The sequence below is a fragment of the Sapajus apella genome, unplaced genomic scaffold, assembly GCF_009761245.1.
Source record: "Sapajus apella isolate SASKATOON/1434 unplaced genomic scaffold, GSC_monkey_1.0 scaffold28, whole genome shotgun sequence".
In the NCBI taxonomy this organism is placed as follows: domain Eukaryota; kingdom Metazoa; phylum Chordata; class Mammalia; order Primates; family Cebidae; genus Sapajus; species Sapajus apella.
The window spans coordinates 5702830-5726494 of record NW_022436968.1 but is presented as its reverse complement, the minus strand read 5'-3'; the positions used below and the strand labels follow the sequence as shown (position 1 = coordinate 5726494).

Here is a 23665-nt window from a genome sequence, read left to right as displayed (position 1 = left end):
GTCTGAAACTTTGGAGAATAGTAACTTATAAAGAGTGTAGGGAGAAGTAGAGGAGAGAGAACAAAGAAGACTGAGAGGCAATGATACAGGTAGAGGAGGAAGAAGAGCGTATGATAGCATAAGGCTGAGGTGGGAGGATCACTTGAGGCCAAGAGTTCAAGTCTGCAATGTGCTGTGAATAGCTGTTGCACTCTAGCCTGGGCACCATAGCAAGACCCCATCTCTTAAATAATAACAAAAAGAGAGTATGAAAGCCAAATTTCAGAATATAGAAATAGTAAAAAGCATCAAATGCAACACGGAAAAGGGCCAAGTCATTTTAATCTTGGAGAGAGCCCTCTAAATTTAGCTATGATTTGCTAAATCATAGCTGGTTGGTTAAAGGAGTGTTGGCTAAAGGAGTCTATTTTCAGTAAGTTGAAGTGTTAAGTACAGTGGAGTTATAAGTCATAAAAAAGTAAAGAATATGAATTTCTTTTAAGATGCATGTGAGTGAGAAGAATAAGAAAAATAAGGCAGAGAGGGTAGTGGGATAAAGGAGGAAAGGGGTAATCTTTCTACTGAATTACTCTCAGGATACACATATCGTATTCAAGCTGAAGTCAAAGACTATGTGGCTAATGACCTCCATGATTTTGAAGGGAACCAAGTAGCAGATCTCATGCCTCTGGAATGGACAGGTGATGTGTACTCCCTGGAGGAAGAATCTCTTGCCCAGAGTCCCAGCACCTGTTCACATACTCCACATAAAATCCCTGCCAAACTAAATAGTTTCCTTGAGTCACTTTTCAATAAACCTTTATTCTTCAAGTTCTATCAGGCTTCTGGGGCACCAGTGATCCTGGGAATTCAGGGAAGCAGCTGGGACAGAAGCTGTACTTGGTGAGAGGCTGTTGCGGGTGAATGAGTACGGTTGCTATAAAAACACTACTATTGGCCGGGCGCGGTGGCTCATGCCTGTAATCCCAGCACTTTGGGAGGCCGAGGCGGGTGGATCACGAGGTCAAGAGATCGAGACCATCCTGGTCAACATAGTGAAACCCCGTCTCTACTAAAAATACAAAAAATCAGCTGGGCATGGTGGCGCATGCCTGTAATCCCAGCTACTCAGGAGGCTGAGGCAGGAGAATTGCCTGAACCCAGGAGGCGGAGGTTGCGGTGAGCGGAGATCGCGCCATTGCACTCCAGCCTGGGCAACAAGAGCGAAACTCCGTCTCAAAAAAAACAAAACAAAAAAACAAACAAACAAAAAAAAAACACTACCATTGCACTGTAAGAGATCAGTCATATCATAGTGGAATTGTTTTTCTAGTTTGAACTAATGCACAGCATTTGGTCATCAGCGTTGTTGAATGGTAGGCTGATACATACCAATTTGCTGGTTTTGAAATCTAAAATAAGCCTGTATCCCAGACCCAGACAGCATGGAGTAAAAGTAAAAACCACAGGTAGAGTTATAAGCAGAACTTTTCTGGCTTCTCTACCAATCACTAGAGAACTTTCAGTTTCTTCTACAACCCAATCCACACACAATTTTTTTTTTTTTTTGAATCTCATATGTCAGCAGATCAGCATTCTCAGCTACCATGGAATATCTTCAATTTCCTCCTTTCCTGTCTAGGCACATAAAGCCCAATAAGCCCCATGAGCTGTTTTCTTCTAAAAATTCAGTTTAGTCATGTAGTACCAATCAAGCATCCAGGTCTGATCCAAACAGCTCCTTAAAGTCCTAGAGCCTATCACCACTGTGAGTCAGACTGTTCAAAACTTTCAAATCTAAGTAAGATACCGAACACCTGCTCCTTGATTTTGGAGGCTAGAGTCTAATAAGCTAGGCAAGTCCCCACTGATGACCATGGCACCTCTGCAAGCTGGGACCTATGAACAAGTGACAAGCCCCACCACCTGATCTGGTACTATACCTGCAAGCTGTGGGTCCAGACAGCCTTTAGTTTATATTCTCGTGGTCTAGTTTCCTTTTAGGGGAAGAGGATGATGTATGGGAAGAATAACACCCTCAGAGAAATGTGAACAGGACCTCAGACATACCTCTATCCAGGCACTGAGGTCCCTTATATTCAGAAAATTGGAATTGAAGTACAGATCAAGGAAGACTATTAGCCTCTGACTAATTTATAACAGTGTTTCCCTGTGACCGTCCTGTAACTGACTCATGAGACCCAGTGATTCTTCCTTAGCTACTGTGCACAGTTTCCTTAGCATAATCACTAACTTCTTTCTCAAAATATTAGTGTAATGGAACAAATTTTTAGCTCTTTTAGGAAAACTGATCATCCCTGAGCAGCAGTAAAGAGCCATAGGAGGGGTTACCACTATCAAGAATACTGTATTTGGGCCAGTTGCAGTGGCTTATGCCGGTAATCCCAGCACTTCAGGAGGCTGAGGTGGGAGGATTGCTTGGATAGGCTGACGGAGCCTAGGAATTTGAGACCAGACTGGGCAACATAGTGAAGACTCTATCTTTGTTTATTTGTTTGTTTGTTTTGACAGAATCTTGCTCTGTCACCCAGGCTGGAGTGCAGTGGCACAATCTTAGCTCACTGCAACCTCCACCTCCTGGGTTCAAGTGATTCTCCTGCCTCAGCCTCCTCAGTAACTGGGATTACAAGCATGCACCACCATGCCTGGCTAATTTTTATATTTTTAGTAGAGAAGAGGTTTTGCCATGTTGGCTAGGCTGGTCTCAAACTCCTGACCTCAAGTGGTCTGCTCACCTTGGCCTCCCAAAGTGCTGGGATTATGTCTGGCTTTAAGACCCTATCTCTACAAAAAATGTAAAAGTTAGCCAGGCATGGTGGCACACACCTGTAGTCACAGCTACTCAGGAAGCTGAGGTGGGAGGATCACTTGAGCCTGAGAAGTGGAAGCTGCAGTGAGCTGCAATTGCACCACTGCACTCCAGCCTTGGCAACAGAGTAAGACCCTGTTTCAAGAAAAAAAGAATACTGTATTTACAGCAATAAATAGTTGCATTTGGAGGAGAAACCCTGGCAATATTAAGAGGCCTCCCACTGTCAGAGGTAGTTCAGCAGCTGAAGTATTCACTGCTGAAACCCAGACTTGGGAAAGGTACTTCACGGGGGGCAGGAGAGGAAGGTTGCCATTTTCCCTCACCTGTGATGATAAGCAAACCTAGGGTACAGAGTAACTCAAAATTTTATCAATTTTCCATTCCAGAGTGATAGGGATCAGGGCTGTTTCAAGCCCCAACTATGTTCCAGGGACCTGGTAGGAGGGGGGTTTCTCTAGTTCACTGCTGCAGTGAGTAAAAGACAAGGAGCCATTACCCAAAGCATCATTCCAGATCACATTCAGGGTAAACTCTTGAGAAACCAAATATAGATGTAATTAGCTTAAAAGAATAAGAGGTGGGTAAGCAGACAGTTAGATGACCTAGAACTTCACCCAGAGTTAGGCCCTTGAGGAACTTTTAGACATTGCCCCAGATCACTGACATGAAAAGGACAGAGTCAATACAATATGAAGACATTTTTATATAAAGACTTGATTAATAACAGTTGATAATCATGTTATTAATATACTTACAATTGAGTACAATTTAAACTACCATTTTATATTTAATTGTTACAGAATAAATGAAGTTTGCCAGCACAGAAAAAAAAGTAGCAAATCACTTCAAAGGTAGAGATATATCTTTTTTTCTTTATTTTTTATAGGTACTATGTGATCTATTTTGAACTTGAAACTTTCTATCAGCAAATATATAAGACACAGTGGTGGGGAGCCATAAATGAAATAGTGAACAATCTGAGACTGAAAAGACTTCCACTGACAGATGCTCAGTTACATGAACAATTTAAGAAAAAATTTGGTTTCAAAAAAGCAATGAAATGCAAGGTATTTCAGTGACTACCACATAATAAAGTATATGAAGTTTTGTTTTATCCATAAGTGTATGTCTCAAATGAATGTTTATTTTAGGGGTAAATAATAGGCTAAAGACTTCAATATGAAATAAAATGCCACCTTTTTTTTTTTTTTTTGGAGACAGAGTCTCACTCTGTTACCTGAGCCTGGAGTGCAGTGGCGTGATCTTGGCTCACTGCAATCTCTACTTCCCAGGTTCAAGCAATTCTCCTGCCTCAGCCTCCTGAGTATGTGGGACTACAGGCGCACACTGCCATGCCTGGCTAATTTTTTTTTAAATTTTATTTTAGTAGAGATAGGGTTTCACCATGTTGCCCAGGCTGGTCGTGAACTCCTGAGCTCAGGCAATCCACCCACCCTGGGCTCCCAGAGTGCTGGGGATTACAGGCGTGAGCCACTGTGCCTGGCCAAAATGCCACATTTTAGTAGCTGAAAAGGTATATAATTCTGGATTATAAATTTCTGGCAGAGTGCCTGTTAATGCACTGGACAGTGATTAATCTCAATAATGGCTCATATTTATTCATTGCTTATTCTGTATGTTAGGCAATATTATAAATCAATGAACTCTTTTAAGATATGACTAGTTTTATTATTATCATTTCTGTTATACAAATGAGAAATTTGAGGTGTAGAGAGGGGTCTTTCACAAATCATATAGGAATGGCAGAGCCAGGCCTCAATCCTGGGAACTAAAATCTAAGGAGAAAATCTAGCATCCTGAATCAAATCTCCACGTCTGTTTCAACAAGCCTTGTTGTACAGCTTCTGGAACTGAGCAATGAAGCTCACCAGCTTCAAAGGTTAGACGGATATTTACTTTCCATTTATTTGCTTTCATGTCCACAAATTAAAACCTTAAAAATTTGTTAGTTGAATTTTTAAACATTAGTCGGAATATCTAAAAGAAGAGGATGATATTTTTATTTTTCGATGACAACTGTATTTCTATAGCTCTATATGTCAAGTTTCTAGACTTCTAAACTAGGTTTTTCTACAGTCAGATAAGGAGCACAATGATCTCCATTTGTTTTTAAAATATTTTAGAAAAAATAAAAATAATAAGAAAAATTCCCCGAAATATTTTTTAAGTTCTTAATAGTCGCTTATAACTCTAACAACTTTAATCATTATCCAGTAAGAAACTTTCCACGTAGATCTTGTGAAAACTCTACTTAATTTTAGCAGCATTCATGTGATTCTGTTAATATATTTCATGTCCTTTTTTCCTTAAATCAAACTTTAGGTGTGTTTTGATAAACTGAGTCTGGCCTTCTTAATTTTAGAGTATTCCATTTGGTATGAAGTCTGCTGTTGAAAGAGGGTTGTCTGCAGTTTTCCATACATTTAGCCGTAAAACGTCAAGCTCGACAATCAATGTTGCAGATGAAGCAGGTTATACTATTTTTCATCATGCTGCGCTGCACAACAGAGTTTCTATTATATGTCAACTGTGCAATGCTAATTTTAGGGTCAACCAGAGGCGCTTTGTTATGTTCAGCCAAGGTAACATGAAGTTTTTAAACCTAAAATGTTGTTATTTTATTTGCCCTAATTGAGCAGTGGGAATGCATGTTGATTTTAGAGCACAGTAAAATTGGATTAACTAGAGCAAAGTTGAGGTTTTTTTTTTTTTTTTTTTTTTTTTTTTTCATTTATCTAAGAAGGGCTCCTTTTAGTTTTCTAAGTATCACTTATAGCTAGCTTATGTAGTTTTGTATTTGCTCGCTGTGTCTCCTTCATTTGAATATAAGCTCTATAAGAGGGCAAAGATTTGGTCTACTTTATTTGTCATTGTACCCTGTGTCCAGATGAAAGCTTGGCTTAGTGGTTGCTCAGAAAATAATTAATAAAATTAATGCATGGATGGGTGAAGGCAGGATATCATTTGATAAGCACTGGCAAAATTAATATACACTGATATACTATAGAAATTCACAGAACAGCAATAGATATGACTGTCAGGTCCCAGTAGAACAATCATTCTTTATTCTAGGATCCTCAAACAAGGAATAGTTTCTTCATATTATGTATATTTAAATTACATTTAAGAACAAAAAATTTCTTGATAATAATAATGTTTAGAATTAATAGCCCCTTTAAGATTAACCTCATTTAAACTTTAAAAGCTATTTTTGTGATGATTAAATATGCATGCATATTTTATAGTCATTGAAATAAACTTAGCTAGTATAAAAACAAACTTGAAAATGAAATTGGTGGCCCTCCATAACTGGAAAGGAAAATATAGATACATTGTCAGGGGCAGGTATAATGGGTCACTACTGTCATGCCAGCACATTGGGAGGCCAAGGCTGGAGGATCACTTGAGACTAAGAGTTCAAGACCAGACTGAGCAGCATAATGAGACTGCTCTATAAAATTAAAAAAAAAAAAAAAAAAAAACTTAGCCAGGCTTGGTGGTGTATGCCTGTAGTCCTAGTTATTCTGAGAGGCTGAGGTGGGAAGATTGCTTGAGCCTAGGAGTTCAAGGTTACAGAGAGCTATAATTGCACCACTGTACTTCAGCGTGGGTGACAGAATGAGTGTGTGTGTGTGCGTGTGTGTGTGTGTGTGTGTGTGTGTGTGTGTTTAAATTGTCGGGAATGGCCAATGCAACAATGTTGGCAATATGAAGTGGTGATTTTATATTTAATGAAGTCAGCTATCTTAATAAGCTATGTTAAATTTTTACAGACATCAAACAAAATGTTGTGCTTTAACCCTATTGAATATCCATAAATTCTGTATTCTATCAGTGTGATTAAAATGTTTTGATATTCAGATTCTTCTGTTACTCAAAATATTCAATACATAATGAACTTAGTTAAAATAAGGCACAGTTCAATCACATTTAAATGCAATAGGTAACATTATTTAAATATATATTACTTTAAGCCTTTTTTAGTGTGGAGAAGTCTTTGGTAAATTAAAAGTTTCTCATGTGCCCTCTGACTGAATTTCCATTTGCTGAGAATTGGGTAGATTTTGAAGTGTGGAAAACATAATACTCTACTGCCAGTATTATTGCTTAACCAACACAAAATTGTCCCACCTGTGAGTTTTAAGCAGCCACTTGAGGGGCAGAGTTTCCAGGTCTGCTTTGTTGCATTGTCAGATGCATAGGACATGCCCTGATGACTTGACCAAAAGTTATTCTCAGTACTGTTCAATGTAATCTTGCCAGCTACAGCTACATAGTCATTTTGTTCCTATTCATATGAGTCTTTTTGAATAACTTAGGAAACCGCTGTATATTAATAATCATACTTCTATGTGCATTCCCTTTTAAAACAGAGTCATCCAAAGTAGAAGTAAAAAAGGAAAGAGATGGTAAGACATAAAATATTTGGTGGATTTAAAAGGACTATTATCTATATTAGAATTTTTCTTTATAGTATATAATTTTCAAAATGCTGTTGCATGTTGCATAATAATGTTTTGTATTCATTTTGAAGTATAAATTACTTTCTACCCATAGTTATTTATTGATATTCCTCTTCAGTTTGGGGAGTTTGCTCTCTTTTTTTTCCTGTGGAATTTGCTGTCACCTCTATTTTTATAAATTCAGGCCCAAAAGTGGTTTCTCCAACTTAAAAAAAAAAAAAAAAAGAGTGATTATAATGTAATTTTGATATGCTGCCATCTAGTGGCAGTTACAGTCTGAGGTCTGAGGAATGAGTCATTCTTGACTGAGGTAATAAACTTGACCTAAATGTTGGATATGCAGAAAAACAAAAATTTAAGAGGTTATACTTTCTGTGTCTATATTTAAGAGACTCTACTTTCATATTCTATATAAGAGAATTCAAAAAGGCTTTTGTTTTAAAGAAACAACTTGCAGTGACCTGAATTGTCAAGGGGCAGGGGATAGTTAGTCAAACTGGCCATCTTCCAACAGATGTGCTATTGCACAGCAAACCTGCGATGACCTCAGAGAGGGAGCCCGCCCTCATCCTTCCTCCTTGCAGTTTCCTGCCAGGGCTACGCATTGGTAGATACTGACAAGGAGCAGAGGACAGGGGTTGCTTAATCGTCAGGGGTAGGAGAGCCACGGTGGTAAAGGAGGTGAGTGGACCTGGAAGGGGAGAAGGAAGCTTACCTGTCCCATCCACCCTGTAGAAATTTCTAGCTGAATAACAATGATGTGTCTCCTACATTATTGCTCTCTTTTTCTTTTCTTTTCTCTCTCTCTCTGTCTCTCTTTAATTGTACTTTAGGTTCTGAAGTACATGTGCTGATCATGCAGGATTGTTGGATAGGTACATACTTGGCCAGGTGGTTTGCTTCCTCCATCCCCCTATCACCTACAACTGGCATTTCTCCCCATGTTATCCCTCCCTTAGCCCCCCCAACAGACCCCAGAGTGTGATGCTCCTCTCCCTTTGTTCATGTGTTCTCATTGTCAATACACGCCTGTGAGTAAGAACATGCAGTGTTTGGTTTTCTGTTCTTGTGTCAGTTTGCTGAGAATGATGGTTTCCAGATTCATCCATGTCCCTACAAAGGACACGAACTCATCATTTTTCATGGCTCCATAGTATTCCATGTTGTATATGTGCCACATTTTCTTTGTCCAGTCTATCATTGATGGGCATTTGGGTTGGTTTCACATCTTTGCTATTGTAAACAGTGCCACAGTGAACATTCGTGTGCATGTGTCTTTATTGTAGAACAATTTATAGTCCTTTGAGTATATATCCAGTAATGGAATTGCTGGGTCAGATGGAATTTCTATTTCTAGATCCTTGCAGTATCGCCACACTGTTTTCCACAATGGTTGAACTAATTTACACTCCCACTAACAGTGTATAAGTGTTCCTTTTTCTCCACATCCTCTCCAGCATCTGTTGTCTCCAGATTTTTTAATGATCGCCATTCTAATTGGCGTGAGACAGTATCTCAATGTGGTTTTGATTTGCATTTCTCTGATGACCAATGATGATGAACATTTTTTTCTGTTTGTTGGCCTCATAAATGTCTTCTTTAGAAAAGTATCTGTTCATATCCTTTGCCCACTTTTGAAGGAGTTTGCTTTTTTCTTATACATCTGCTTTAGTTCTTTGTAGATACTGCATATTAGGCCTTTGTCAGATGGGTAGATTGCAAAGATTTTTTTCCCATTCTGTTGGTTGCCAGTTCACTCTAATGATTGCTGCTTTTGCTGTACAGAAGCTCTTAAGTTTAATTAGATCCCATTTGTGTATTTTGGCTTTTGTTGCCATTGATTTTGGTGTTTTACTCATGAAGTCCTTGCCTATGCCTACGTCCTGAATGGTTTTGCCTAGGTTTTCTTCTAGGGTTTTTATGGTTTTAGGTTTTAGGTTTAAGTCTTTAATCCATCTGGAGTTAATTTTAGTGTAAGGTGTAAGGAAGGGGTCCAGTTTCAGCTTTCTGCGTATGGCTAGCCAGTTTTTCCAACACCATTTATTGAACAGAGAATCCTTTCCCCATTGCTTGTTTTTGTCAGGTTTGTCAAAGATCAGTTGGTTGTAGATGTGAGGTGTTACTTCCATCCACCCTGTAGAAATTTCCAGTTGAGTAACAATGGTGTGCCTCCTACATTATTGCCCTTTTTCTTTTCTTTGCTTTGCTTTTTTTTTTTTTTTTTTTTTTTTTTTTCTATTTTGGACAGTGTCTCGCTCTGTTGCCCAGGCTGGAGTACAGTGGTGCAATCTCGGCTCACTGCAAGCTTTGAGTCCCAGGTTCAAGTGATTCTCCTGCCTCAGCTTCACTAGTAGCTGGGAATATAGGTGCATGCCACCACACCTGGCTAATTTCTTTGTATTTTTAGTAGAGACAGGTTTTCACTGTGTTAGCCAGGATGGTCTCAATCTCCTGACCTCGTGATCCTCCGCCTCAGCCTCCCAAACTGCTGGGATTACAGGTGTGAGCCACTGCACCCAGCCTCTCTTTTTCTTTTCTAAGTATCACTTATGCCTATCTTATATAAATGTATTTATTTATTTAGTTAGGCTCCTTCACTTGAATATAAGCTCCATAAAGGACAAGGATTTGGTCTATTTTGTTAGCCACAGTTCCCTAGCACCCAGAAAAATGCTTGGTCTTTATAGGTGCTCAAGAAATTTTTCTTGAGGTCTGTACATTTTATTGGAAACCCTGAATACTCTTCAGACAGAACATGTCTTCAACTAAGGCTCTTATGTAGTCTACACAGAAAGCTGAAGCTTTCCAGATTAGGGGCAAGGAGAGGGACAGTACAGAGGACAAGTGCTTAGTTTGCCACAAGGACCCCTCATGATTAATGTTCCTCAGCCAGCTTATCAGCTTCTTTTTCCTTTTTATGGTTTTCTTCTTAGCATATTCATTATACTTCTTTCTAAATTTTTGTTAGTGATTGCCCTAAAGTTTATAACATTCATTTACAATTATTCCAAGTCTACTTTCAAATAACACTAAGCCACATCACAGGGAGTACAGGTACCTTATAATAACAAAATATTCCTAATTCTTCCCACCTATCATTCATTCATTCACTTCACTTGTGCATAAGCATATATATATATATGTCATTCATTTCATTAATGTCATTCATTTCACTTATGCATAAGCACATAGAAGTATGTATCTAATCGATATTCAAACCCTTTGTTGATAATGCTATTATTTACTTATTTTGAGATGGAATCTTGCTCTGCCACCCAGGCAGGAGTGCAGTGGTGCATTCTTGGCCCACTGCAACTTCCACCTCCCAGGTTCAAGTGATTCTCCCACCTCAGCCTCATGTATAGCTGGGATTACAGGTGTGCACCACCACACCCTATGTATTTTGTATTTTTAGTAGACACGGGGTTTCACCATGTTGACCAGGCTGGTCTCGAACTCCTGACCTCAAGTGATCTGCCCACCTTGGCCTCCTGAAAGTGCTAGGATTACAGGCATGAGCCACTGCACCCAGCCAGATAATGTTATTTTGAACAAACTGTTATCTGTTAGCTCAGTTAAGACAAGTAAAACATTTGACTTGACCTTCATTTTCTTCATTCTCTGATGCTCTCCCTTCCTTTTTGTATATGTAAGTTTCTGACCTATATCATTTTTCCTCTCTTTGGACAACAGGTCTACTGGTGGCAAATTCTCTTAATTTTTGTTTGAGAAAGTCTTGATTCTTCCTTCACTTTTGAAGGATAATCTTACAGGTTACAGAATTCTTGGTTAGTGGTTCCATTATCTCAGCACTTTATTTTCCTCCACTCACTTCTTGCTTGCATAGTTTCTGAGGAGAAATCGGGTATAATTCTTATTTTTGCATCTCTATAAGTAATGTGTTTTCCTATGGCTTCTTTTAGGATTTTCTTTTTAAAATAATTTTTAATTTCTGTGTGCACATAGTAGGCATATATGCTTGAGGTCCATGAGATTTTTGGATACAGGCATGCAATGCATAATAGTCACATCAGAGTTAAGTAGAGTATCCATCACCTCAAGCATTTATCCTTTATTTGTGTTAAAAATAATCCAACTATACTCTAGTTATTTTAAAATATACAATTAATTTTTTTACTATAGTCACCCTGTTGTGCTAGAAAATGCTAGGTCTTACTCATTCTTTCTCTTTTTTACCCATTAACCATCCCCACTTCCTCCCACTACCCTTCCCAGCCTCTGGTAACAATCATTCTACTCTGTATTTTCATGAGTTCAATTGTTTTAATTTTTATCTCCCACAAATAAGTGAGAACAGGCAGTTTGTCTTTCTGTGATTGACTTATTTCACTTAACATAATGACCTACAGTTCCATCTGTGTTGTTGCAAATGGCAGGATTTCATTCTTTTTCATGGCTGAATCCTACTCCATTGTATATCCATTTGAATGGATACATTTTCTTTATCCATTCATCTGTTGATGGACACTTAGGTTGCTTCCAAATCTTGGCTTTTGTGAATAGTGCTGCAATAAATAGGATGATTTTCTTTATGTTTGTTTATCTGTAATTTGGAAATGATATGCCTTGATGTCGTTTTTTGTTTGTTGTTTGTTTCTTTTGGCATTTATTCGGCTTGGTGTTCTCTGAGTTTCCTACCTGTGGTTGATATGTCGCATTAATATGGAAAAATTCTCAATCATTATTGTTTTAAATATTTCTTCTTTTCCTTTCTCTCTTCTCTTTCTGTTCTTATTTTACCTAATCTTTTAAATTTATTTTTATTTTTATTTTTGAGATAATGTATTTTGTTGCCCAGGCTGGAGTGCAATAGCATGATCTCAGCTTACTCCAGCCTCTACCTCCCATATTCAAGTGACCCTTCCACCTCAGCCTCCCAAGTAGCTAGGACTACAGGCATATGCCACCATGCCTGGCTAATTTTATTTTTTATAGAGATGAGGTCTCACTATGTTGCCCATGCTGGTCTCAGACTCTTGGACTCAAGCAATCCTCCCTCCTTGGCTTCCCAAAATGTTGGGATTACAAGTGTGAGCCACTGCACCTGGCCTAGAGGGTTCTACTGATAAATCTTCAAGATTAGAGATTCCTTCCTCAGTTGTGTCCAATCTCTTTATAAGCCCATTAATGACATTCTTCTTTTCCTTTACAGTGTTTTTTATCTGTAGCATGTCATTTTGGTTCTTTCTTGGGATTTCCATCTCTGCTTACATTGCCCATCTGTGCCCATCTGTTCTTGGAGGCTGCTTTATCCGTTAGAACCCTTAGCACATTAATCATTATTGTTTTAAATTTTAGACAACAAAATCATTGTTGTCTTAATCCCTGCCATGACTAGTTTTAATGCTTGCTCTGTCTCTTTAAACCGTGTTTTTTTGCTTTTTAATATACTTGTAAATTTTTCTTGATAGCAGAACATGATGTACTGGGTAAAATGAACTGTAGTTAAATAGGCCTTTAACAATGTAATGGTAAGGTATGGGGGGAGAAGCATTCTATGTCAGTCTCTTGGTGAGCCTGCATCCCTCTACTTTGAACTTCACCAGTGCTTCTCAGTCCTCTCCCCATGTCCCTTAGGCCAGGCAGGATGGTTAGAGGTGACTGGAGTTGGGCATTTCCCTTCCCTAGGTAGCTTAGGCTCTGATAAAACCCCAGCAGGTTAGTCTCTGATAAAAGCCCAATAGGTTAGGCTCTGGTAAAGTAGTTTCTCCTGAGAGCAGGCCTTGTTCAGAACAGAATGCCCTGGAGTATTTCAGAATGGTTCTTTTTCTCCCTCCCACTGCTGGAAGTATGAGGGGATTTTTCTTCAATATTCACGGTAAGGACCTGATAAAACTCCTAGAGGTAAAACACATGAAAGCATGGGGTCCCACTATGATGGGTCTTTCTAGAGTTTTAAACTCTCATACTTGTCCACAGTGAGCTAGCAATTGTAAATTAATGTTAAGGTTTTCTTACCCCAGTAATGATTCCTTAGGAAGTTTCTGCTTGTGAATTTCTGCTCTACTAAGTTATGATTCTCTGAATCCACCTGTCTCTCCAATTTTGAGGAAATCAGTTGCCTGTTACCTCACTTCTCTGATGAACTTAAGGGTTGTTGATTTCTTTAGGGTTGGTTCAGCTTTTTACTTGTTGTTAGGATGAAGTGGTGATTTCTAAGCTCCTTAAATGCCAGACCAGAAACTGGTAGACTAAACAACAATTTTCTTCTTTGAAGAAACTGGAAGACTAAATAATAATTTTCAATAAACAGATTTGGGTCTGATTTTATGGAATATCAAGGCTATACTATCAAGCTCCAACTACAAAGGCAGGTAGGAGGACATTGGAAGTTTCTGATGGGAGACATTTAATGAAAACAGTGCTTCATTGAGAAAATATCATTTAAACAGAGAAATGAATAGGAGTTAGCTAGATCCTGGTAAGGAAGAAATTGTTGGGGAGACGGAAGGTGTCGGAGAGCAGGAATAGCCCAAGGTGACAAGATAATTCACCATCCAAATCAAGGAGACTTGAAAAGTGAAAGGGCACAATTAATAATTATGCTGGTGCAACAGACATTGGCCAGTACTTTCCTGGGTAACCTGGGACGTGTAATTTCGCTGCATTTGGGGAGCTACAAGAAAGTCAGAACAAACAGAACAATGTGTGGATGGTTTTATTGGGAGGTAGGTGAAGAAGGTAGTTGTAGCTGGTGTTTCAAGTTAAGTTGGAGCCAGTGAATCGTGTCACTGTTCCTCATAATCAGATGGCTTTGAGAAGCCATTGAGCAAGGAGATGAAAAGATCAGATTTACGTTCTGAAAAACTGGATTGGATAAGGGCAAAACAAGGTGGGAATAGCAGTTGGGAGATGATTATGGCTTGGATTAGGATGGTGATGCTGGTAGAGATGGGTTCTAGAGATATTTAGACTTGGTGATGGGCTAGTTATGGAGAAGAAAATGAGAGGGAGGTGCCAAAGAGTCTTCCAGATTTGTGGTCTGCAGAACTGGGTGGATCATGATCTCTCTCACTGATTTTGGAAGCAATAAAAGAGGATCAGGTTTGGAGGTAAGGACAGGAGTTCAATTTTGAATACATGAAGTTTGAGGGGAAGTGTGAAGATGCTTTATGAGATATCAAAGATATAGATCTGCAAATCAGAAGAAATCAGATCTAGAGCTATAATCCTTGGAGTCATCAATTTGTATATGGTAAGCAAAGTGACTGAGAAGAGAAAAAGGCCCAAGATTGAGCCTTAAAGCTCATTTGTATATTAGGACAATGAGAAGGTTCCAAAGGAGACTGCCAAGGAGTAACCAGTAAGGTTAGACAAAAACTGGGAGTGTGATATCACAAAAGCCAAGAGAAGAAATTAGTTTAAATAGGAAGAAGTGGACAATGGTGTAAAATGCTATTGAGGAATAACTAAGGTGAGAATTGAAAAATGACAGTTGGACTCACGTGACAGTTTACTTACTATCATGACAATAGCATGGGGGAACTGCCCTTATGATCCAATTACCTCTCTCCTTCGACATGTGGGGATTACAATTCAAGATGAGATTTGGGTGAGGCCATATAGCCAAACCCCCATAACAGGTGGTAAAGATATGAATTGCTATTACGCTTTGGGAGAACAGTTTGGCAATATATATTACTGGTAATAATGATGCTATTGATAATTGTATACTTTCACCCAGCAACTGCTATTTTTGGGATTATTTATTTTTTTTTTTGAGATGGAGTCTTGCTCTGTTGTCTCGCTCTGTTGTCTCGCTCTGTTTTGCAGTGGCACAATCTCGGCTCACTACAACCTCTGCCTCTCGGGCTCAAGCAATTCTCCTGCCTCAGCCTCCTGAGTAGCTAGGACTACAGGCATGCACCACCATGCCCAGTTAAATTTTTTATTTTTTTGTATTTTTAGTAGAGACGGGATTTCACCAGGTTCGCCAGGCTGGTCTTGAACTCCTGACCTCAGGCGATCCACCGCCTTGGCCTCCCAAAGTCCTGGGATTGCAGGCACGAGCCATCGTGCCTGGCCCATTTTTGGGAATCTACTCAAATTATAAATACCTATATACAATGGGAAAAAATAAAAGTGCCCATTGGATTTAGTGACATAGAGGCCTTTGTGAAAATCTATATATTTTTCAATTTCAAAGGATCTTATCCTTTACTAAAAAACTTGAGTCAAATGGAAAATAAACAAGAAACATTTTACCATCAGACTGTTGTACACATTGACTTAAATTTTCAAATATTTAACATTTTATTTTTTCAAATATTTAATATTTTAAATGTTACTCATTTTTCTTTGCTTATAAAGAAGTATGGATTTTTTTTTAATTTTTGGTTTTTGTTTCTAAGTATGGATTTTTAATGGTTGGATATCCCAAGTTAAATAAAGGAATATAGGGTTGCCTAAGTATTTTTTTAATGCTTACTTTGGAGATTTTACATTATACAATACTAAGCTCTGTGGTTGGATATCAATAAGGCATTTAGGCTTTTTAAGGAATGTTAGTGCTTTGATCACTGAAGTAATTGTCCAACCATTCTAGGTCCAACACCTCTACACCTTGCTGCACAGGCTTGCTCATTAGAAACATCAGTCTGTCTACTCTGTTTCAAAGCTGATTACACGCTTTCTGAAAAAAGAGGCTGGATGCCGATTCACTTTGCCGCTTTCTATGACAACATTTGCATCATTATTGTTCTCTGTAGGAAGGATCCTAGTTTGCTAGAAGCTGAGGCAACAGCTGAGTAAGTCATTAAGCACTTATATCAGGTTAAGGTTGATGTCTAGGCAATAATAAAAAAACAAGAAGAAAGATAATTAAATCGAATATAAATTTCTGCTTTTTGTGGCTTGCCGAACACACTGCCACTAAAAGGTGATTGGCATGGGTAATCTGAAAGATATGTAAAGTTTACTGTGCTATCCTTTCTACTCACTGTCTCTAGAATTTAAAAAGACGAGAGTTTCTATCAACCCATGCATGTTTTCTGAAAGAATAAGGACTAATTCCTAGGGAGTTGTCCCTCACCTTGTTCCAATAGCATGGTTCTGCAGATTAATTTTTCATGTTAAATATTTTACTTAGTGTCCTGGAAGAAGCCTGAGACTAGGGAGGGGAGAATTGCTCTAAATTGGATCCTACACAACCAGGTGGCAGCCCTAGGACTTCAGATCAAAGGGGATAGGCTTTGGATTACAGGAGAAATATCTAGGGGTATCTGGAAGAGAAATACATTAAAAAGAGTGAAATAACTTTGACATTAAAAAAAAAAACCCAACAATCTTTCGTTTAACAATTTAGCTGCAGATCAGCATTTAGGATAAAGGTGTAACTTCTCCAGAAGATACATTCTTGGCTGGAAATCTAAAGCCAGGTTATTATTTTGAATCTCTGAGCCTGATTTAGACCTAGTTTCATTCAGGTTTTTTAGGTCTTCGAATAACCTGTCCACTATTATTCAGAGGTTTAGGGCTAGCATAATGGCTTGTTAGTATGAGGGACACCAGCTTCTTCTTGACGCTCTTAACATGTGGAAGCCACCAGAGGAAGCTGGTGTCCCTCAGATGCCAACTCCCACTTTCACCATCATGTCTACATTGTAGCTATGAGAAGAAAGAAGAGGCCAGGTACAGTGGCTCTCACCTATAATCCCGCCACTTTGAGAGGCCAAGGCAGGCAGATCACTTGAGGTCAGGAGTTTGAGACCAGCCTGGATAACATAGCAAAACTCCCTCTCTACTAAAAATACAAAAATTAGCCAGGCATGATGGTACATGCTCATAATCCTAGCTATTCTGGAGGCTGAAGGATGAGAGTCGCTTGAACTGGGGAGGCAGAGGCTGCAGTGAGCCGACATCTACCATTGCACTACAGCCTGGGCAACAGAGTGAGACTCCATCTCAAAAAAAAAGAAGCAGCAGCAGCTGGGAAATGGATAGCCAAACAAAAGATCTTCACTATCTAAAAATCAGTTAAGAGTTTTTGAGCAAAACTGTTAGTTTTTGCCACAATGAAGAAGCTGGGATTTGAAAACTGGACATGAAGTAATGGGTGTAACTAATTCCTGAGCTTCAGTTACATCATTTATAAAATGGGCTGATAACACTTGCTTTGCTTTTTCCTTCACTTACAGAGTAGTTGTAAGACTTAGATAGGATAGGGTATTGTAAGAACTTTGTGCATTATCATCCTCCAAACAAATTTTAAGGCATGATAATTAAGTTGAGGAGGTGGGTAGGGACCCATACTAGGGATAGCATGGCAAAGGGGCAAATTCATTTACATGTAGAATACAGAGGATGGGAATTCCTAAGACCAGAAGGTGGTGGTGTAAGTCAGACTTACTCTAATTGCAGTTTGAACAGTTTTACAAAAAGCAAATTTGACACTATATGTGTGTTTACTTGTTATATTATGTTTCTTAATTTTTAGGAATCAGTGCACTCCGCTGTTACTTGCTGCCACTTCAGGAGCACTGGATACTATTCAGTACCTGTTTTCTGTCGGTGCTAACTGGAGAAAAACAGATATTAAAGGAAATAATATAATCCATTTATCAGTGTTAACTTTTCATACAGAGGTTCTCAAATATATAATAAAGTTAAATATTCCTGAACTCCCAGTGTGGAAAACTTTGGTAGGTGAGTATAATCTCTTTATAAATACATGTTCTGATTATTATTTAGTTTAATTATTGATACTCTGAAAGAAAGAAAACAACACATGCATTATATTTTAAATATTTAAAATCATGAAGTAAACATTATTAATTAAAACCAGAAATAAAAATACAAATAATAAAGAACTAAATTTTCGTGTGTGCAAACGTGGTTTTATTTCCAAGTTAAAATCAAAGATCTGTGACCCAAACAGACTATATTTTACACAACTATATTTATTTTTATTTTCCAACTTTCTCCAAAAGCTGAAACATCTCCTTCATCAAGAAAAAGGAAAGAGGAAATTTTAAGTGAAAAACATTCCCCCCAATTTATTCTTGCCTCCCAATTGTAGAGACAAATTTAGCAAAATCTTTTGTTGTATTTTGACAAATGTTTTGTGAAAAATTCCACTTGAGTTTTTTTTTCAAATTTGCATTCAGTCTAGCCAAAATAAGGGTAAGTTACTAGACCAATTATATGGACGTATCTAATTTTACTCCCTTTAACGACCCCCACTAAAATTACATGGAGATTAAACGATAATAATACCACCAGCAGCAGACAAGCAAGGGAAAACAAGAAAGGATACAACAGCAATAAAATACTGGAAGATGGAAACAGACAGTCAAGGCTTAGGACTAAGCCTAAAAAGCTGAGAACCCCTTGGACTCACACCATAAATCCTCAAAAGGCTTGAGAATTGGCAGTGCCCATTAGGAATGCTCTCCTCAGAGCCTAACTTGGGGAGACCTAAAGATACCAAGGCTAGAATTCTCCGCAATAAATGGAAAGGAGAGAGACTCAGGAAACTCCTTTACGCATGCATACTCCCCATGTGTAAAGCATAGGGAATTTCAAGGAAGATAGCAAAGGGAAGTTCCAGAATGGAACTGTGTATCCAGTCTAGAGGAAAAAGATGGGAGGAATTATCAGTAGGTACAAGGAAAACTAAGCAGATGAAATACAGCAGTCTCCCCTTCCCAGCGGCTTATCTTTTGGTGGTTTTGGTTCCCTGCAGTACAGTAAAATAAGATATTTTGAGACGGACAGAGCACATTCATATAACTTTTATTATTATATATTGTTGTAATATATTATTAGTTGTTGTTAAGCTATTACTATGCCTACAGATTTTGTTATAGATATGTATGTTCAGATAGTCTGGTTTGACTTACGGTTTTTTAATTTACAGTCATGCAAAAGTGATACACATTCAGAAGAAACAGATACACTTACAGTCCCCATACAACCATTCTGTTTTTAACTTTTAGTACAATATTCAATAAGTTACATGAGTTATTAAACACTCTATTATAAAATAGGCTTTGTGTTAGATCATTTGGCCAAGCTGGAGGCTAATGGGTAAATATTCCAAGCACATTTAAGTTAAGCTAGGTAAGCTATGCTGTTTGGCAGATTAGGTTTATAAATGTATTTTCAATTTATGGTATTTTCAACTTACAATGAGTTTATCAAGATATAACCAATCATAAGTTGAGAAGCATCTGTCAAGGAAAAATCATAGTATATACAGGGTTCAGTACTATCCAGTTTCAGGCATCCACTGGGGGTTTTGGAATGTTTCTTCTGCAGATAAGGGGGGAACTATTGTAAAATAAGGAAATTATTTTAAAAAAATCAAAAATAAGAAATGAGACACAACCACAGTACATTACAGTCCTCAGCTGTGAATAATAAATGTAGAGACATCATCATATAAGTACCTAACATTGATTTAACTAAAAGCTATAAATACAGAGAAAGGGAAGTAAGAGGAAAGAGCCGAGCAGTGTTGAAAGAGTTAATTTCCCATTTTTCATAACATGAAGTCAGTCAATGAAGTCCAAGTCAATGTAGCAAAACAGCACTATATGTAAATATGTAGAAATAAGAAAATTTATAAATCATAGAAGGTTATAGGGAAGAGTCCAAACTGATTGTATATGGAGAGATGAACCCAAAACAGTGGGGAGGGTGGGGCCAAGAATCACTAAGTTTTATTATAGATCTTCTAGTAACATTTAACTCTGAATCATGCACATGCTTAATTTGATATAAATAAAAAATGAAAGCCAAAAAAGAGAAATTAATTGGAGAATGAGAACTGATTTTTTTCCAACAACTCATTTTAGGATGCGATAAGATATGTTTAAGGTTTTCAACCTCATTCTACTGATTCAAAAAGTCTGTATATTCGGTTTTAAACTGGCTCAATACCTGATCTTGGAATTTAGTGGGTACTGTGAACATATCCAAAATACTGGATATGAGCTCCAAGAGATATTGGAAAGTGTTTTTAATGTTTATTTGTGTGCATTTAAATCATTTTGTAGTCTTGTTAGGAGGAAGTGAGAGGACCATCCTGTTACTTTTACTAGACTAAATCATTGTAAATACCTACCTTAATAGTAGGAAGCTCTGGCCCCTAACAGGAAGGGCCTAAAAGAACAAAAATTCACCAGGGCTGCTCCTTCCTACAGCCATTGTGGGCAAGTCCTGACAATGACACAAAGAACATGAGCATCTGGCCACTGCTGTTTTGCCCTGGGCCCTGCAAGAGCTCTCTCTCCTCACACTGCCCATTTCTACTATGCATAAAAGCAAAATCAGTTAATTAGAGGTCTCAGGATTAGCTCTTGGAATAGAAGCCGAATTTTAAGAGAATGCCACAGAGTAATCCAGCCAACGTAGATTCAGGATAGATTTGGTAATAGAGTAGCTGGCTAAAGAGATGGGGAAGAGATAGTCTGTGTATCTTTTCTAGCACAATAGACATGTATATTTGTAATATCTTCTGTCTGTAGTAAAAGTTCCTCCAAGATTGTATTTAAGGTATCTTTTTCATACTCAGGAAATGTATAAAGCCTAATTTCTAATTTAATGGATATTAGATTTTTATTAACAGTACCGTAGATTATGTTGCTATTCTTGAAAACCCACATTCAAATTTTATTTAACAACGATTTTACACAAGAGAGAGATGTACTATTTTCCAAGGAAATTTGAAGTATGTGACCAGCCAACCTAAGCTATTCAGACCAAAGATGAAAAATTTTGGCCGGGCACAGTGGCTCATGCCTGTAATCCTAGCACTTTGGGAGGCCAAGGGAGGTGAATTGCTTCAGCCCAAGAGTTTGAGACCAGCCTGGGCAACATCGCAAAATGCTGTCTGTGCAAAAAAATATAAAAATTAGCCAGGTGTAGTGGTGCATGCCTGTAGTCTGAGCTACTAGAGAGGCTGAGATGGTAGATCACCTGAGCCCAGGGAGATGCAGGCTACAGTGAGCTGTGATCATGCCATTGCACTCCCGCCTGGGCAACAGACTGAGACCCCATCTCAAAAAAAAGAAATTTCAGGATTTTTTCACTAATTACATAGACTATAAACCTCAAAGATCATGGGCTGATGGAATTTGTCAGTAATTCACAGGGAACGATGCAGAGAGGGCAATTTAATCCATGCATTTGGTGGTAATACTGGTGACATCAGCCCTTGGTTTTACTTAGCTGGTACAAAAACAGAATCAAGCATTTCATTGCCTCTTGTGTAAATTACAGCTGTGTTTTTCTGTTGAACTCTTAACAGAAATGTTACAGTGTGAAAGCTATAAACGAAGGATGATGGCTGTCATGTCCTTGGAAGTAATTTGCTTAGCAAATGATCAATACTGGAGATGTATTTTGGATGCAGGTGATACAAACTGTAACTATTTTTAATGCTATTTTATGTAAGCTATATTTTATTCAGCAGTCATTTAAAATATATTTTTAATTGTAAAGGAAAAATTTTAGTTGATTTTAGGTTTCTTTTGCTAAGATCACTTCATTTACCTGTCAACCATGTTTTATTTTCCACATGGAGGCTGCACAGGATCAAAAAACTATATAAATTCTATTCGTTTAAAAGCTCACAAAATTAAAAACTGATGTTAAGTATTAATTTAAGTATTAAATTACCATACTACTCTTATATTTACTTTTATTTAGAAATTATTCCCATTATATAATCTGCACAATTTACTTTTGAAATTATAAATAGCAGATTTAATGTCAGGCCTGGTTTGTAACTAGCTCTGCATTTAGAACCTAAGATAATTGCTTAACCTCTCTTAGTTTAGTTTATTCACTAATAAAATGGCTCTACGCCATAGGATTGTTTTGAGAATAGCATTGTCCAGAATAACTTACTGAAATGATGAAAATGTTCAGCTAGGCACGGTGGTTCATGCCTGTAATCCCAGCACTTTGGGAGGCCAAGGCAGGAGGATAGCTTGAGTCCAGGAGTTTGAGACCAGCCTGGGCAACATAGTGAGACCCTGTCTTTATCTATATCTGTCTACCTATCTATCTGTCTGCCTACACACACACACACACGTACGTATAAGGAAAATGTTCTATTTGAAAATGTCCAGTATGGTAGCCACTACCGTAATGTGCTCATTGAACGCACGTGAGATGCTCCATAAATATTAAATGAATAAATTAAAATTTGATTGATTGTAGATGGTCCCCTAATATATTCCTGAAAACATGAACAAAAAGCTCTATAACCAAAAGGTGAACTATAGACTTAAAGAAGTCAGGAGGGATATTTTATTTCAGGTAGCCAAATAAATAAGGTTGTTTTTATACCTATTATATTTTCTAGCATTTTGTGTGTGTACTATAATGTGCTTTCTGTTTACCATTGAATTGATATAAGTAAAACAGGCATCCAACCGAAGCCAGATTTTCTACTCTCACTATGCCCAACGATTTTCATCTTTGAGCCAATTTTAATTGACACTAATGTTGCATTTTTACTAGATTCAGCACTTTTTGTTTTTCACATGCTGGTATAAAATAAGGATAAAATATAATACAATGCTCAAATAATTGCTTTAGCAGTGCCATACAAAGTTGATGTAGTAACCAAAACTGAACTCTACAATGTGGTAGCACAAATAATTTATTTATCAATAATCTTAAGCCAGAATTCAGCATTTCAAAGATGGCTTAAGGTTACTAATATAAAATGTATAATTGTGCTATAGGAAAATCAAATGTATGAACAATGAGAGCTGCCCATACCAAAGACAAGATGGAAGGTTTCTTCATGTAGTTTCAAATGATAATTTTATAAATATTTTATGAAATTATTTGCTAATTGTTTATATTGTAATATCCATAAATATTATTTAAATATCACCATGATATATTGACTACAAATGGTTACCAATAATTCATGTTTTTTTTAATTGCTCTTTTCATTACAGGCACCATTCCTGCCTTAATCAATCTATTAAAAAGTTCTAAAATAAAACTGCAGTGCAAAACTGTTGGGTTATTAAGTAATATCTCAACCCACAAAAGTGCAGTGCATGCTTTGGTAGAAGCAGGAGGCATTCCATCTCTAATCAATCTACTGGTTTGTGATGAGCCTGAACTAAACTCTCGCTGTGCTGTCATTCTATATGATATTGCTCAATGTGAAAACAAGGATGTTATTGCCAAATATGTAAGTTCTTTTCATAGGCCATTATTTTTAACTCATAATGAATAACTCCCTCATATAGAAGTTAGAAAAATAGAAACCCATGTTATTCAGTGACAAAACTCTCAGGGAAGAATACAGCAGGGAAAAGGGAGGGAGAGGGAGCCTGGTGAAAAATATTCCACTGAGAAGTTGGCATTTGAGTGCAGT

The 23665-nt window shown here is 37.7% G+C and overlaps 1 protein-coding gene across 1 annotated transcript in view; it reads left to right on the top strand.

The window, feature by feature from the left end:
* Positions 1–23665, top strand: part of ANKAR (ankyrin and armadillo repeat containing) — a 64261-nt gene that overhangs the window by 18363 nt on the left and 22233 nt on the right. The window contains exons 6-11 of the mRNA XM_032292665.1: positions 3699–3879; positions 5196–5415; positions 15863–16064; positions 17753–17961; positions 21569–21673; positions 23238–23479. Coding sequence (XP_032148556.1) covers positions 3699–3879; positions 5196–5415; positions 15863–16064; positions 17753–17961; positions 21569–21673; positions 23238–23479 — 1159 coding nt within the window. The remainder of the gene's footprint in view (positions 1–3698; positions 3880–5195; positions 5416–15862; positions 16065–17752; positions 17962–21568; positions 21674–23237; positions 23480–23665) is intronic.